Source organism: Strigops habroptila, chromosome 1 (genome assembly GCF_004027225.2).
Source record: "Strigops habroptila isolate Jane chromosome 1, bStrHab1.2.pri, whole genome shotgun sequence".
Taxonomy (NCBI): Eukaryota; Metazoa; Chordata; class Aves; order Psittaciformes; family Psittacidae; genus Strigops; species Strigops habroptila.
In genome coordinates, this window is record NC_044277.2 from 95,921,337 (window position 1) to 95,937,686 (window position 16,350).

General features: G+C 40.5%; 1 protein-coding gene across 3 annotated transcripts in view; it reads left to right on the forward strand.

The window, feature by feature from the left end:
- The window catches only part of KCNG2 (potassium voltage-gated channel modifier subfamily G member 2), a 58,604-nt gene that overhangs the window by 22,202 nt on the left and 20,052 nt on the right, over nt 1–16,350 (forward strand). For all 3 annotated transcript variants that reach the window (XM_030508826.1, XM_030508909.1, XM_030508743.1), the window contains exon 2: nt 12,600–13,423. In XM_030508826.1, coding sequence (XP_030364686.1) covers nt 12,680–13,423 — 744 coding nt within the window. In that variant the 5' untranslated portion in view covers nt 12,600–12,679. The remainder of the gene's footprint in view (nt 1–12,599; nt 13,424–16,350) is intronic.

Here is a 16,350-nt window from a genome sequence, read left to right on the forward strand (position 1 = left end):
CTAGCCCAATTGCAAAAACAATTAGCAAATAAATAACTGTCCTGAGCATTTCTTAAAGGCCTGGATTGTTTCCTTAATGTTGATGTTATTTTCTTACCCACTTTCATTGCCCCAAGAGCTCACGTCATTCAGTGGTTTATATTAACCTCTTGGGTCGAAAACCTCTGGAGCAGAAGAGGCTGTTGTTGGAATTGAGCTTCTTACATTTCTGTCACTGAAGCAGTTCTTTGGAAATAGTATATCAGAGTGTGTGTTCATGACCTCTGGTCTAACAATGTTCTCCAGGAAGATACCAGTGAAAAGTTTTCATCTATTGTAAACGTGATTAATAAGCCTGTCAACCTACCTCTAGTATCTATTCCAGTGTTGTTGAAAGCATAAGTGATTTTCGAAGGATTCAGCATGATTGTTGAAGATATTACACATAACTGGATAGGTCATATTTTACTTGATTTTAAAGCCATCATCTTCACAGTGAATCCATTCATTCCCATTGCATTGTGTAGGTAAGTCCATTGAAAGTACAAATTTATAGAGAACAAGGTCTTAAAAATGCTAACACCCTTGCTCTGTGAGCTCTGTGAAATGACCAAAATAATTGCATTAGAGAAAGTGCAAAGTTTTCTAATCCTTTTGATTCATTATTAAACATTAAAATTGAATGCTGTAACATTATCAGATGATCCTTTAAGTGAGCAAGTGTGTTTAGTGAATTTAAGCATTTCTCTACTGAATACAACAATGGCAATTCAGTGTAGAGGGAAGTGGGTTGCTGGTGAGAGAAACTACAGAGATGCCTTAGACTGTTTAAGGCCATTTTCATCCTTTTCAATAGCAGGGCAGGAATGGGGAAATGCATCTATAACTCCAAACTGTGAAAGGCTTCTGCTATCACCTGTTTGAGGGGAAAAAATCCAAACCATTTCATGCTTTTCCATGAGCCAAAAGCATCAATGCTCCCACCCAGAAGCTCTGGCTTTGTCATGTCAGCTTTTGTTGGGAAGGCTGATGCCACCACAGGCATCTGTCTAGGAAGAATTCAGAATATAAAATGTCATGAAACTGACATTTTGAAACAGAATTTTGTGTTAAAGTTAATATAAACACAAGGGGTGTTTTGCTAGTTATAGTATTAATTTTCATATTTAATTCACCAAAAAAAATTGGGGTTTAATGTACTTTCAGCTGCTGCAGTATTTCCCATTCACCATGCTGGAAAACTGAAAAATGTAGCTGTTTCTGGGTATACTGTGTAGAATAGAAGTGAAGGGCTCTGGGAGCTTCCTGCTCCCAGCAGGGAAGCTTGTTTGTTGTGGGAATACAACTTGTGTACAGGGTGAGATCTGGAGCAACTCCGCATTTCAAAACATGTCTGGAGGATTCTGCCCATAGAGGGTAGGACAAGCAATGCTCACTGCATCAAGCAACAGTTATTAGCCATTTGTCCTTATTCCCAGTGCTCGATGTGTGGCATCATGCCATAGAGTTAAGAACCCCCTCTGTTTAAAGGTCACCTCATCCAAGGGCTCTGGAACTGTAGCCTTATTTATCTTATGCTAAAATATGTGTGTGTTCCTGTGAGTATGGGAAGGGTTATTGGGACAAACAAGGCAGAACTGGCAATGAGTTCTGGAGACAGAGGAGTCTAATCCCAGATTTTTTTGATGTTGACAAGGTACAGATGTTGAGTGGTCGGATGGCATCTAACTCCGGTCTTCATTTATTGCTGCTCTTTCTTGGAGGGGGAGGAGGTATAATCTGCGCACAGCAGAAAATATAGACAATACTCACAAGTCCTTTGAGAATGATTGCTGGGAAAGAAGTGTGAGAAGGAGAGAAAAGGGAAAGGGATTGATACAGTGTAGAGGATAAACAGAGATGGGATGAAGAGGAAGACAGTAGAAAAACTGGGAAATTTTCATTCTGATCAAGGATATAAGACAGGGTCAACATGTTAGGGCAAGTTGCAGAACTTACTTCTCAGCTCCAGCTTCTCCTTCTCCCTGTGGACTGGTATCTGGCAGGACCTGTTCACCCAAAGCTGTTTGAATTCCCTTCCAGCTCCCAAACAGCATAGGATTTCAAGCATACATACTTTTGTACTCCTTTTTTTTTAAAGGAGTTTATCTACTCCTTTCTCCCTTCTTCCCTTTTCCCTTTTTAAAAAGTGTGTTTTAATGTTCCCTGCTCTTTCAGCCAGGATTTGGAGGAGGGAAGGGAGTAATGATTTCATGGCATTTCATCCTTCTACCTAAGCACATTTGGGTTTGGAAACTTTCTTCCAGTCCTGACTTGTTCCCAGCCCTGATGTGAGTGGACTGGATAGGGAATAGAGACCCAGCATTTTGGAAGCATGCATCAAAACATGCACTGCAGAGACTGGAACTAGTGCTGAGACCGAGCATGTATGATGGCTATATTGGAGGCGCTGGAGAGCTGGCACCCAAGAGAGGATGGAGAGTCCCTGGGGTCTCTGTCTGGCAGATGGACGTGATTGTTTCCACAGTGAGTTGTCATTCAGCAAAACCGAGCACTGAGGTGAATGGGCTGCTTCAGTAGGACCCCAGTGGCGGATATGTCAGGTGTCATATGTAAAATGTTAGGTGCCTTCCCAAGGCTTCAGGTTATCTTTTTTTCTCCCCCCTTTCTGCTTTCTCTTCCTTTCTGACAGAGCCTACCTCTTCTCTTGAACCTACCAGCTATAGCTGGAAGAATGGAAGCTATTTTAGTGGTAGCTTTTGGTCCCCTAAAGTGGAATGATTTCTGCTGCAGGACTAAATCTCTTGATTCTTGGAATAAGGTGATCTTTAAAGGCCCTTTCCAACCCTAAACATTCTGTGATTTTGTGGTTTACCATGATCCTCTTTGTGATGTCCATAATATAAGTTGTCTTTACTCGGGCTTGAATGAAAAGCTGAGGCTAATAGGGCAAGTTATCATTGGGATCCTTATGTTGTATAGCTGTAGGCATTCAATTTTGGAGTCGGAATTAAGAATGCAGGCGAACCTATAGAGGCAGTGGCTGATCAGTGGCTTCCCCAAAATCGAGATTTTGAACATGTAAGCTGAGAGTTCTCACTGACTACATACAAACTGATCACTTTAATACTAGGCTACTGAAATAACATGTCTGAAATCAGGTGGTGTATATACTTCCATGTGACAGTAGAAGCTGTTTGTATATTGTAACGTTTTGCTGTCAAAATGAAGACTTATCATAATCACCTTTGGTTTTGTTTTACTTTCTCTGTTTCTTTTCCATCTCATCTGTGCTTGAATCATACATGGTATTTCTCTTCCATTCCACTCTTTTCACTGTCCTTTCTCTAACCTGTGCTCTGTTTTGTGTGTGCTCCTCTGCATTCATAGCGGTCAGAGAAATGAGAGTAGTAGGATTGCAGTCTCTTTGCCTCATGAATCTCCACTTCTCTTCCCTCTTCTCTGTGTTATAGGGGTGCTTGATAGAATAGAATAAAAAGAGCAGACCTTGAGAGGCTTTTCCTGGGATGGGTTCAGTTTGAAAGCTGTGTGTCATTCCTGTCTTGCCCATTTTGTGTCTGTGCTGCTTTGACACCCTGCTCAAGTGGCTGAGTTTTAAGAGGTCACAATGTCTTAAAATTTGGAGTGTTTTTACAGTGTGTTTCAGTGAAGGGAACTGACTGTATTCTAAGCAATAACAAAACTAGCAGAACCTGCAAAGATCAGGCAGCAAAGCTTTTCCCCACAGAGTTATTATTACTTACAATAAAAACAGAGCATCATGATCAAACCATGTTTTGTTTAACTGTATTAACTCTCATATGTTTGTATAATGTGCTTTCATCCTCAGTGCATAGTCCCTGACTATCTGAACAGAGACACCAGTTGTGCACAAAGAGAGTGATGGGCTGAAGTGAACAGACTTTAGACTAGGAGCTATACTTTAACCAGAGTCTGAGGAGATTAGATTGCATGTGGAGATTTGTTTGATCCAGTTCCTGTTAACTGCAACCATGGATTAAGTATGCAGTCTTAAGAGTCTAAAATTAAAAGGTATTCTCTGCAATGATGTTAATAATTAACTAAAATCATGTTGAATTCAAAGGTAGACTTGTGTTTAAACAGAGATGGGAATATTTTTGAGGTCAGTGCACAATTGACATATGAAACACACGAGCAAAAACATCATCTGAGAAAAAACAATGAAGATATGTAAAATCCAGTGTTAACTAATTAAAGCTAACAAAAGGAGCAGGATGCATCTGTCTACAATTTATCTTCTCTGCAGATGATTTCATGTAGAACTTAAAAAGCCTAGATCTACATCTAAAACCAATGAGCACTTGATAAAAGCATTTATTCATAGAATCATAGAACCATAGAATCATTTAGGTTTGAAAAGACCTTTAAGATCATCAAGTCCAACAGTAAACCTCGCACTGCCAAGTCTACCACTAAACCATGTCCCGAAGTACCATGTCTACAAGACCTCCAGGGATGGTGACTCAGCCACTACCCAGAGCAGCCTGTTCAAATGCTTGACAACCCTTTCAGTGAAGAAATTTTTCCTAATATCCAATCGAAACCTCCTTTGGCACAACTTGAGGCCATTTCCTCTCACTCTGCCATACTTTTAAATGTTTATCTAGCAAACATTCATGCAAACTTGTGAATGGCCCTGAAAGAGACAGAAGGTATGGTAAGGATGGTACACCCATCCATTTTTTATTAGGAAAAGTGTGACTCATGAGCCTCTGAATGTGAAACTGGGCCAAGAGTGACATCACACAGTCAAACCTTCTTATTTCCAGTCAGAAATCTAGTTGCTACGTTTGGTTCTAAATCAGGCCTGTTAATCATCTGGGTGGGAAGCTGCTAAGTATAGAATTGCAAAAATCAGTAGGATAGATCAGAAATAAAAGATACTGGTATTAGTTTTAGAGAGGGAGCAGAGCTCATGCTGAAAACTGCTTTTTCCCCTGCAGTGGTCTGCAGATCCACTGGAACACCTGAATGATAATTCTGTGATTCACAAATACACCGTAACTAGTTTGGCTTTTCATGCTTCCAGGATTTTGACAACGAAAATGAGACAATCTGTTTAATTTCCTGGGTGAAAGGAATAAACAATGCTGTTGTAACATACTGCACGCTGTCTGACACACACACTGACAGAAGTCTGTCACTTTTGCATTTGATAGTGCCATTCACATTGTACATCAGGCCAGCTGAGGGCACGTAATTATGACTGGAGCATATAATTTTCAAAACTGGATTTTGATGACTGTTTCTCTGAAATACAGCCGTCTAGGGACAGGGAAAGAAATAGATTGGCAATTAAGACCATTGTAAGTTTGGTACCATATATGAGTCACTTAGACTGGTTGATTAAATGGGATACTAAAATAATTAATTGTTAAGGCTCCTAAAATAAATTTGTGTATGATTCATGGAAGGATAGAAACTTCACCATCAAGTGGCTGCCAGTTGGGGTCAAAGTTACCCTGTTAGCAGGGTTCAATCACTGAGCAAGTAAGTGCAGACAGAATACATTTTAATTTTAGGCTTTTGAGACTATATACTTAATCCACGGTTGCAGTTAACAGGAACTGGATCAAACAAATCTCCACATGGAATATAATCTCAGACTCTAGTTAAAGTATAGCTCCATGCCTGAATTCTGTTCACTTTAGCCTATCACTCACTTTGTGCATATCTGGTGTTCAGATAGTCAGGAACTATGAACTGAGCATGAAAGAACGTTTTAGAAACGTGTGTTTTCTTGTAACCACATGAGGGTTAATACATATAAACAAATAATGCATGGTTTGAACATGATGCTCTGCCTTTATTGTAAGTAATAACAATTCTGTAGGGAAAAGCTTTTCTGCCTAATCCTTGTAGAATCTGCCTAAACTTTGCAGGCTTTGATAGGTTTTTTTTTGTTGCTCAAAATACAGATAGTTCCCTTTAGTGAAATACACTGTGAAAGCACTCTTTATTTTTGGACATTTGTGAAGTCTGGAAGCTTGCTAGCCTGAACAGAACTCTGTAATTCTGGGAAGAATGCAAAAGCAAGAGTTACTTCCTCTCCCTGTCCTTTATCTAGCATGATTGCGTTTGCCTGCTGTGCAACCGAAGTGTGCAAGTAGCTTCATAGAAACAATAGTTCAATTGTGTTTAGGGTACCAAGATAAATAGGCTCTGAAAGCTTGTGGAAGTGCTTTAAAGGGTTTTTTTGTGCTAAGAAGATACAGGTAAGGATCCCATACCTTCAGGTAATTAGTTGGACCAAATCTCTTGTTTCTTAAAGATGTCTCAGAGTTAATGCTTTTACTACACAGCTCTGTCAAGTGCAGTAACGCTAGATAACTCATAACCTGTCTAATGGAGATAAATAGCTATGGACACATGTCAGAATAATTAGTGTTGAGTCAAGTTAATTTGATTTGTTCATTTAACAAATTGATTCATTTCAGCTAATTACACAGCATGGCACAAATGTGATGAGGGATGTTTAGAGAAGAAAACTATTCCTTTTTTCCTCCACAATATTAATTTAACTATTAGGGAAAATGTACGCTCAGAGTATGCAAACAGTGTCAAGCTTCACATGCTGAATTTTGCAACCTCCATTATGGCATGACTCTTCCTGGGATTCTTGGACTGATGCAGCGTCCTCCTTGTAGCTCCAAACTACTCTCCAGAGAAGCCTATCTTAACTATTCTGCTCCACTAGTACACAAGAAGCCTGCCTTTCCCTGGTAGATGGGAACATCTCAGCTAGGTATGTAAGGTTACATCTCTGCCTCCTGTAACTCTGATGAAGAAATGGACAAAATAAAGGATTATTGAAAATTCCAGTACCTTTTCAATTTCTTGGACTATTTTCTATGTGGGAATGATGGTGACTTAAGAGGTTAAGGATATTAAATTTTACTGATAATAAACATAGAAATACATAAAATTCAACTTTTGGGGGTTATATAAAAAATGCTCTGTTTGAAATCAACAGAACTTCCCTTTGTCCTTTGCAGTGTATCTTTTTATAGGTTATAGGAGTTGTACTTTGTTCTGATTTTCTTTTCTTGAACATTTTGAGAGTGGAGCTGGCAACATATATAGCAAACAGGTTGTATTTAAATGTCTTTGTGATTTTTAAAATCTAGACTGTTTTCAAAATTGCTTTCAGCACTGATTACTTAAGAAAGCTTGCAGAAGAATTGTTTGATGCTTCTAGTTTAACTAATGTTACTTAGTCTCACTTTCATTCTGTCCTACTTGGACATGTGTTGAATGGTTCCCTTAGCAAGAGGTTGCCGAAGGAAGTTTAATGCAGCCTTTAAAGTTAGGAGTGCTTTGTCTGCATTGAAAATCATCAAGCCATGCAAAGATACCCATGTTGGGTCTAAATGTGTTAACTTGAGGGCAAGAAGCAGTAGAGTTGTATACTGTTGTGCCCTAACTGGACTAGCACAGCCTGCACTGATGAGGCCACACCTTGAATCCCATGTTCAGTTTGGGGCCGCTCACCTCAAGAGAAATATGAAGTTGCTGGAGCATGTTGAAAGAAGGGCAGTGAAGCTGGTGAAGGGTCTGGAGCACAAGTCTTGTGAGGAGTGGCTGAGGGAACTGGGATTGTTTAGTCTGGAGAAGAGAAGGCTCAGGGAAGACCTTGCAGCTCTCTACAACTACCTGAAAGGAGGTTGTAGTGAGGTGGGGGTCAGTCTCTTCTCCCAAGTAACAAGTGATAGGATGAGAGAAACATTCTCAAGTTACTTCAGGCAGGTTTAGGTTGGATATTAGGAAGCAAGCACTGAACACGCTGCCCAGGGAGGTACTTGGGTCGCCATCCGTGGAAGTACTTAAAAGACATGTAAAGGTGTGGCACTTTGGGACGTGGTTTTGTGGTTGACTTGGCAGTGTTTGTGGTTGGACTCGATGTTCTTAAGGGTCTCTTCCAACCTAAATGATTCTATGATCATGAGTATGTAGGAAACCGTATTCATGTTCAGTGCAGACAATCTCAGAAGCTAATTCCTCCAATCAGGTGAAGAGATTTTTGTTTGTTTGTTTGTTTAATCTGTATTGGTTGCACCCCATCTTTATCTGCTCTGTATTTTGTAAGCCTTATGGGTAGGTGCTTTCCTCTCTTCATGTTTCCACAGTGCCTGGCAGGGACTCATAACTGGGAGTCCAGGTTCCACCAAAATGCAGTAAGTACAAGAGTAACCTGGATCTCCTGTGAACTGCTTTGTCCAAAGCATTAGCTGTAATACCATCAAACGTATCGTCAATTACATGTGTAACCTTTACTATTAAAATAATTGTGTGTGTTGTGAATTACAAATCATGTTACAGTAAGAAGCTGGATTGCTTTGGTCCTAGGCAACGATGTCAGTTTCCAGCATGTCTCTTGACTGGAAATGGCTGAGCACTGCAGAATGGAGTTAGTGACTCAACTCTCATTGGACTTGAGACAAAACATCTTGTGGTCACCCTAATCTATGTTTCATGTCTGTGGCTTTAAATTATGACACAATAACCTGTTCTCTGTCAAAGTCTGTTTAATTTCTCAAGGAAAATCTTAAAACATTAATTACTGAAAAGCCTCATGGCTTCCTCTTGCTACTGTGGTACAAGTAGCGAGTAACTTCGTAACTTACAGCAGCATTTAAAAAGAGTCTGTACACAAAATCACAGAGTAATTGAGATAGGAAGGGACCTGCAAGGTTCATCTAGTATAACCCCCTCTGCTCAAAGTGGTATCAGCAGAGCAAGTTACTCAAGACTGTGTCCAGATGGGTTTTGAATATCTCCAAGGATGGAGACTCCACAACCTCTCTTGTCTTCCCGTTTCAGTGTTTGACCACCCTTGTCGTACCAGTTTCTTCAGTGCAGCTGCATGCAGACCCTGAATTCTTCCTGCTTGCTCCCCTGGCTGCATGCATTAGTGTGCTGGTACTTCAGAGGAACCTAATGATGATGATTTCCCAGAAAAGGTACAAGCACTCTGCCCGTTTTAAAGCTCTCCTCATTGGGCTGACCAGCCTCTTTTGCCCCATTTTTCTTTCTTATTCAAGGCAACTTGAGACCAGTGGAGCCACATGCAAAACCATATATGACTTGGGTGCAACAATACTGGTAAAACAGGTGATGAAGAATATTTGTGTGAAGAACAGTGATGGGAGCAGGCGAGGTGAAAAGTCACTAAATAGGGAAATAGCTCCCTCTCCATTGAGAAAATATTTCAACAAAAAAGAGAACATGAAGCAGATGAATGCTGCTGACATTTATTTTATCTTTAAAATACTAGATAGAAATACCTGTAAAGCTCTCAACTGTCAGCTATTGACAGAATTTGGCTGAACTTGTGTGTGTGTGTGTAGACACACACATATGCATACATAGATGGCCAAAGAAAGTACTTATTAGTGAATAAAAATTATTTGACTCTAGTTAAAATAGAAAAGAATCCACAACATGTATGACCCACCCTGTGTATGATCATCAAACTGAAACATTTATGCAGCATTTCTCCCACAGCATTTAAAAATTATGAACAACGAATATAGAGTCAAATTCTGTTCTGTATCCCTGCCATGTACAGCTTAGTACAGACTGTGTTTTAATAGTTCTTCTTGCACCCATGTGTCAGATTAAATGGTAGAAATGCCAACTGGATGATAGTGTAGTATCATTTCTGGAAGTATTGGCTTTTAAAGTTAATCTTCAATGGGATGCTTTACTGTAGGCATGTGCATACATTAGATAACCTTGGCATGCAGAGAGTATTTTAAGACCCACATAATTTTGAAACACCCTTTAATATTCATTGAAGGTCATGATACATTCCGTGCACATAAGATCAGAAATCAGACCTTCCAGGGTTATTTTACTTCTTGGGATAGATGCCAAACTGGGAGCCCACAGCAATGTATTCTGGTTTTCTGTAAGGCAGTTAAAGCGGCACAACAAGCTTTTCCATGCTGCTCCACTGACATCTGAGCCCCAGCCCAGGGCAACCACCTCACTGTCTTCACATGCTTACTTTTAATCTGAGACTTCCAAAACAAGTGCTGTCAATTAATAATGTATACTATTATGGATTTGGGGATCTTGCAGTGTGAGGTTAGAGAATTCACTTTAGTAACTGAACTCCAGCATCTGGTGCTACCAGTACTGTCCAGAATCAACCTGTTAAACCACAGGCAATACTATAACAGAAGTGATACTTCTGTTATCACTTTCTATTTATCCACTGATGATACAAAGAAAATGAATAGCTGCTTCCTTAAGCTTTACATTTAATCAACATAATTTTATATCCACAAAATTAAAGACTAATCCTCTGTAATTCAGAGATTTTGTAATAACATGCTTACAGATTTTCACATTGAGTTAGCTGCTTCTTAGAAGAAGTGCATGTAAGATTAGATTCAAAGCAGTTCTGTGAAATGTATCTGGCCCCTTTATGCGACAGCCTGCTACACCAGGGAGAGGAAAAAAGCAAATCCTGGCCTTGATATCAAAACAACGTAAACTACTTCTTGTATGTTGACTTGTGTAACAAGTGAGGCATGAAAACAAAGCACAGTGCCCTGAATAGTGGCAGTGAATATTTTATCTTACCAACAAAAAGCAACAAGAGACTAAATCCTTAAAGTATATGCCATGCTGACAGTGCACTCTCATTGTGACAGTAATGGTATTTGCAGTCCCGGCTGCACTCAAGCCTGTGCTGTAAAAGCTCCTATTTCTCAGAACACATGTTGCTGCCTCTTATCCTTTACTGGCCCTTAGCCAGATGAAGGAGCTGTTATCTGTTGTTCATGTTGCTCTGTACAAGCAGATGTTTAAACAATTTTTTTGCCCAAAGTGAAATTGCAGAGATTTTGGCATCATTAGTTCTGAAATTTTCACAGTGCCAAAAAGTATCTTTAGGTGACTTTAGGCCTTTTGTATGTAAGCCAGCCTTTCTCTGACTTTTTACAAATATCCAACTTAAATACTTTTCTAAAATTCAGTAGCTGGATCCTCACAGAAATGCTGAAGCAGGAGTACCACTGCTGTTGCTGTGATTCGGTTGTTTGAGTGTGGTTGGTAAGAATATTTAGAGGGTGACTTAGGGTTGGGAGTAGCAGGTACTCGCCACTTTCTGTCGGGGAATTTTTTTACTAAGTCTAATGAGTTAAGAGTTAATGAGTCGACTATGGACAAAGGAAGATGCTGCTGTGGGAGCATGCTTGGATGTGTGCGCTTTCTGTTTTTTCCTAGAACCCACTTGTTCAGTGTTCTCTGCAGGCTGAGTCATGAGATTCAAAGGGAATTGGAGAATGTTGCTTATAAATTATGGAGTTACTGCCTTATGGTTACCATCCTGTCATGAATAACATCAGACTACCCTTCACAAGTCAGCTTTTTCTCCTGACTTCTGTCAACTTGTAAGGTTTCTATACCCCTGCTTAAGATTGTTGTTCATCACCACACTGATTCTCAGTCCAGGTCTTTTGTGTGGAGTCCAAGAGTCCTACCCCAGTTTTTTGTTTCCTATTTCACATTTGGGCAATTCAGGTTTCAAGTGATTCGCTAATGCAATTACATGGTAGCATTTCGAGACATCCTAGTTCTGCTTTGGAGAGACAGCTTTGGAGAACCTGGGTGGAGAGCTCTAGAGAGAGTGAGGAAGCAATGTGGCAGGTGAAAAAACGTGTTCAGGAGATCTGTGGTTTGTGGTGTGGTAAAGGAGGAGTAAGCAGAAGGCACAAATTAAATACTGAAATTATGCATCATTTGTATAATTGCTGCTAAATGTGACCGTTGAGTTCTGCATTATCCAGAAGTAAGAGCAACAAGCAGGTCTCTTCCAGCTCTGCTTCATTCTTAGGTTCAGTCTCCCATTTCAGAGCTACTGCCAGACTGCTGGGCACCATGTCCACCTCCCATAGTCAAAACTGCAGCAAAGCCTCCAGGAGCTCCAGGGTCCTGGGCAAGCTCTGGTCTCTGCTCAGACCTGGGATGCGTACCTCCCTGCAGGAGATGTCACTAGCCTGGATGGCAGTCACCCCAGCAGGAGAACAAAAGCTTTTCTACCTTTTAGAAGTGGGGCTGTTCAGGTAGATATGCCCAATATAGTTTTAATCCAATTAGTTGAGGTACCAGTGGCAAGTGAATCTTGGTCGCACACACTTTGTGCTCAAGCACACACACCTGCTTAGGTGCTGGCTGCAGGCAGGATTCTTAGCTCCCACGTATTCATTGCTATCAGTACCTAAGCTGGGTGAATTTAAATTGGGAATTACCAGCATTTCTGCAGTCACATTTTTGACTGTACTGTAGGTATCCTTTTTATCCTCACGCTATAGGCATTTTGTAATAGAAATATGGTTTTGTTTTCATTCATTCACTGGCTAAACCCTCTAGAAGTATCAACATGGCTTCTGACCCTATTGCAGTTTAAGTTCTTTCACCAAGAAGCTATCAAGCTTATCAAGATAGTCCTAAAATAATAGGGGGAAAAATAATGCCATGGAGAAAAGTTTATTTGGATTGAGAAGATAGGATTGTTTTTTCATCTAGCAATGCTCTAAGTTTATTGTAACTTTAAAATTGTTCTACAGATTGACTCTCCACTCAAGCTCCAGATGCGTTCGTTAAAGCAGCCTTGACCTCCCTATGGACTCAACAGAAGTTTCACGAAATGGCATTGCTCACTAGGAATGCAGAGCCTGAGTTCAGTTCCTACTCCTTCAATAACTTGGAAAACCTGTGTGAAGTCCAAACCAAGAAAGGATTCTTCTACACGAAGGCCAAACTTCTGCACCCAGGGGAAGATTTGTGCTATTTAGCCCACCTGGATGACCAGACCGGGTTTGTGATCATCAACGTAGGTGGTATTAAATACAAAGTTCCATGGACCACCTTGGAGAACTGCCCCTTGACCAGGCTTGGGAAGCTAAAATCTTGCAACAATTATGATGAGATCATGAACATCTGTGATGATTATGATGTTAGCTGCAATGAATTTTTTTTTGACCGTAATCCTAGTGCCTTCAGGACAATCATGACTTTCCTGACAGCTGGGAAGCTGAGGCTTCTCAGGGAGATGTGCGCTCTTTCTTTTCAGGAGGAGCTTGTGTACTGGGGGATAGAAGAGGACCACCTGGAGTGGTGCTGTAAAAAGAGATTGCGACAGAAAGAGGAGGAGGCAGCTGAGGCCAGGCTGTATGAAGGGGAGATGGTGTTTAGTGAAACTACGCAATGTGCCTTCCAGGACAATAGCCGATTGAGTTTGTGCATGCGAAAGCTCAGGGATATGGTGGAGAACCCCCACTCAGGGATCCCAGGAAAGATCTTTGCTTGTATTTCAATCTCTTTTGTTGCCATCACTGCAGTCAGCCTCTGCATCAGCACCATGCCAGATGTCAGAGAAGAAGAAGATCGGGTGAGTTCAGCTTTTCTCAGAGTAAAGTGTGTTTTGCATGGTTATCTCCTCAGGGAAGGTGATGGGCACAGTCACTCCAGCAATCATGCAGGTATTGCATTCAGTATTTACGATGTGGAGGGCTGGCCAGGGTAGAGCACAGAAAGCATTCTGTCACTTAGTATTGAGGGAAGACTAGGCCAAACTCTGCCTTGCCAGCACAGCTTTGCCAGTTCACAGCAGCAGACAGCTTTACCCAACAGATTTGGTTTTTGACATCTCTAACCAGATGACAAACTAGCTATTGTGGGTATAAAAATCAGCTTTGCTTGATGCTTTGCTAGGTTAAGAGCTAACAAATCAGTTTTCCTTAAAAGTTACTTTAACATACCATTTTGAATGAACTCTCAGTATCCCACTGTAAAAAACACATCTAAAATATTTTGATGCTATAGGTGAGGTAAAGGGCAGGGAAGCTGAGGCAGCAATTTAACAGCAGAAACAAAGCAAATGTCCCAATTTCAGTGTGCTTAGTATTCTCGAGTGTAAGCTGTGGATGCTTCATGACCTTGAAAATAAAGTCTTATGGATATTTTGTTTATTCTTCAGTTCAACAAATTTCCTAAGGGTTTCATCCCGTATTTGTGCAAGCAGTTCAGTTCCCTAGGATTAGCTATATGTAGGCCAACGAGAGCTCCTCTGGAGATAGACAGACGACATTCACATTCTCATTAAATATGTGCTGAAATGCAATCTGAGGGGTTTGGGGGTGAGGACTGTTCAGAGTTTATGGCCTCTTTAGTTTTACTCAAATCCAAGCTTGATACTAAATGTTTGGGCTTATTTCCCAGCCCCATGGTCATTAAATGTGATTGTGAACTTCAGCTACTTCACCCCATCAAGTTCTGCCTCACAGCTGAAGGCTAAGCTCTCCTGAAAGCAGAATCCTCATGTGCTGTCACCTGGGTGCTGAATGGCTCATCACTCACTGCCACTAGCAGAAAAGAGGGTGACAGGAGGCATTTACTGTTTTGTAGCATTGAAAGTAAAAAGCATGCTGATGGAAAATGGGTCCAGCAGCTCCAGAGAGACCCCTGCATTTGGCTCAGTACCTCAGGTGCAGTTAAACCCACTGTTTGCTTGCAAGGTATGCTGAGGTTAGATATTGGCTGAGTTGGTTGATTTGGAGTAAGAGTCATTCAGTAGCAGCCAGGAAAAAAAAGGCAAAACATTTGGTATGTTGTTTGATATTTAATTTATTGTAAGATCTTTGTTTTAAAGGCTTTTTATGATTTAAAATTTGAGGATAGTAGTGTTGCGTACTAGGTAAAACTATATCGTCCTAATAATTTTTTAAAAATATTTGTTCCAAAGCACATGCCTCTTACTGTAATTAATCATCAGTGCTCCATTATTCTGGACTTTAAAGCACAAGGGATATTTTGCTGTTCAAAACTGAAATATATTTAGTGTTTAGATGTTCCTGGGTTTAAGTGAGAGCCAAACAATTGCTTTCAGAATTACCAGAGTTTAGGCACCTTATGTTTTTTACTAATGATCTAAACATAAATAGGAAGTCATAATAATAGGCTAATAGTTGTTAGGTAGAGCAGGGTAATAATGAGGGTAGAGCAAGCATATGAGAGAAGCCTGGATTTCTTGGTAAGCTGGGGCCATTAAAAGGAGCACATTTTCATAGTCAAATGCAAAATTGTACAATAAAGGTGAATGCAGACTTGCTCTTGCAAAAGCAGAGCGTGTGGTTGCCAAAACAGAACTCTAAATAGGATTTAGGGTACATGCAACTGAATGTGAATTCCTATTGCATAAAGTCAGAAGGGTTAATGTGATCCTTGAACATCTAAGCTGGGGAGTAGTGATTAGAAATTGTATGTGGCATTGGTGAGACTGACACAAGAACACTGCAGTCAGTTCTCACACTGCTTTGAAAAATTATAGTGGGTGAAAAAACCTATAAATATTAGAGACCTGGAGAAAGTGCCATACAATAAGAAACTTTAGCATTTCAGTTTATTTAGATTGTCGAAAGGAAGGTGACTGGATTAAGCAAGTAAGTCTTCTTTATGGGAGGAGGAGAACTGTATCATCTAAAAGACCTTTGAATTAAGCAGGGAGAGGATGCATGGTTAAAAGCTAAATCCTGATAAATTCGTATGGGAAACTATGTGCCAATATTTAATATCATGGTGATTAATTACTGGGGCAGACTAGGAAGAGAATTAGTAGATTTTATATTTTTTGATGTTTTCAGTTCAAGGCTCAGTGCCCTTCTGGAAGGTAGCCTTCGGCTAAACACACTCTACTTCAATCAAAAGTAAATTACTGATTGCAGTTCAAGTTACAAAGGTGAAATGCTTGCAATACAGAGGAGTTCAGAATAAATGTTGTTTTTCTGTGCCCTTAAATTCTAAAGGCACAGAGCTCCTGCAAGTAGGTTTTGTTCTGCCCTTTACACAGGGAAGGTCTGTGGACAGTGTGGAAATGGTTACTTTGAGACAGAGGTGATTCTTCAGCGCAGAGGACAGGTGAAGAATCACTTCTTACATAGCTTAATTCATCCCCAGTGTTCCTTGCTGGCCAGTGAATCAGTGCAGGTCAACACTCTGTTGGAGTTGTAATTAGTCATGCCCAGAGTCATACACAGTGACTGATTTTGGTCCTGCACAAATAGATGTAAATACCCATGTAGATCTTTTCAGCCTCAGTAAGGCTATGCATGGTGTAAGGCATCTCCCCACATGGAATTGCTTGTAGTATGAGAGACCTAGGCTGCAGACTCCTCGAGTATCATTTGTACATGGCTTATCAAGCCAAAGCAGCTCACCAAATAACAGGTGTGGAGAGAGGAGAGTTTACGTAAATTCAAAGCCACATTAATCATCCTGAGCTGTATCCTAGTACCTGGTTTAAAATTTGTGCCCAGGGAT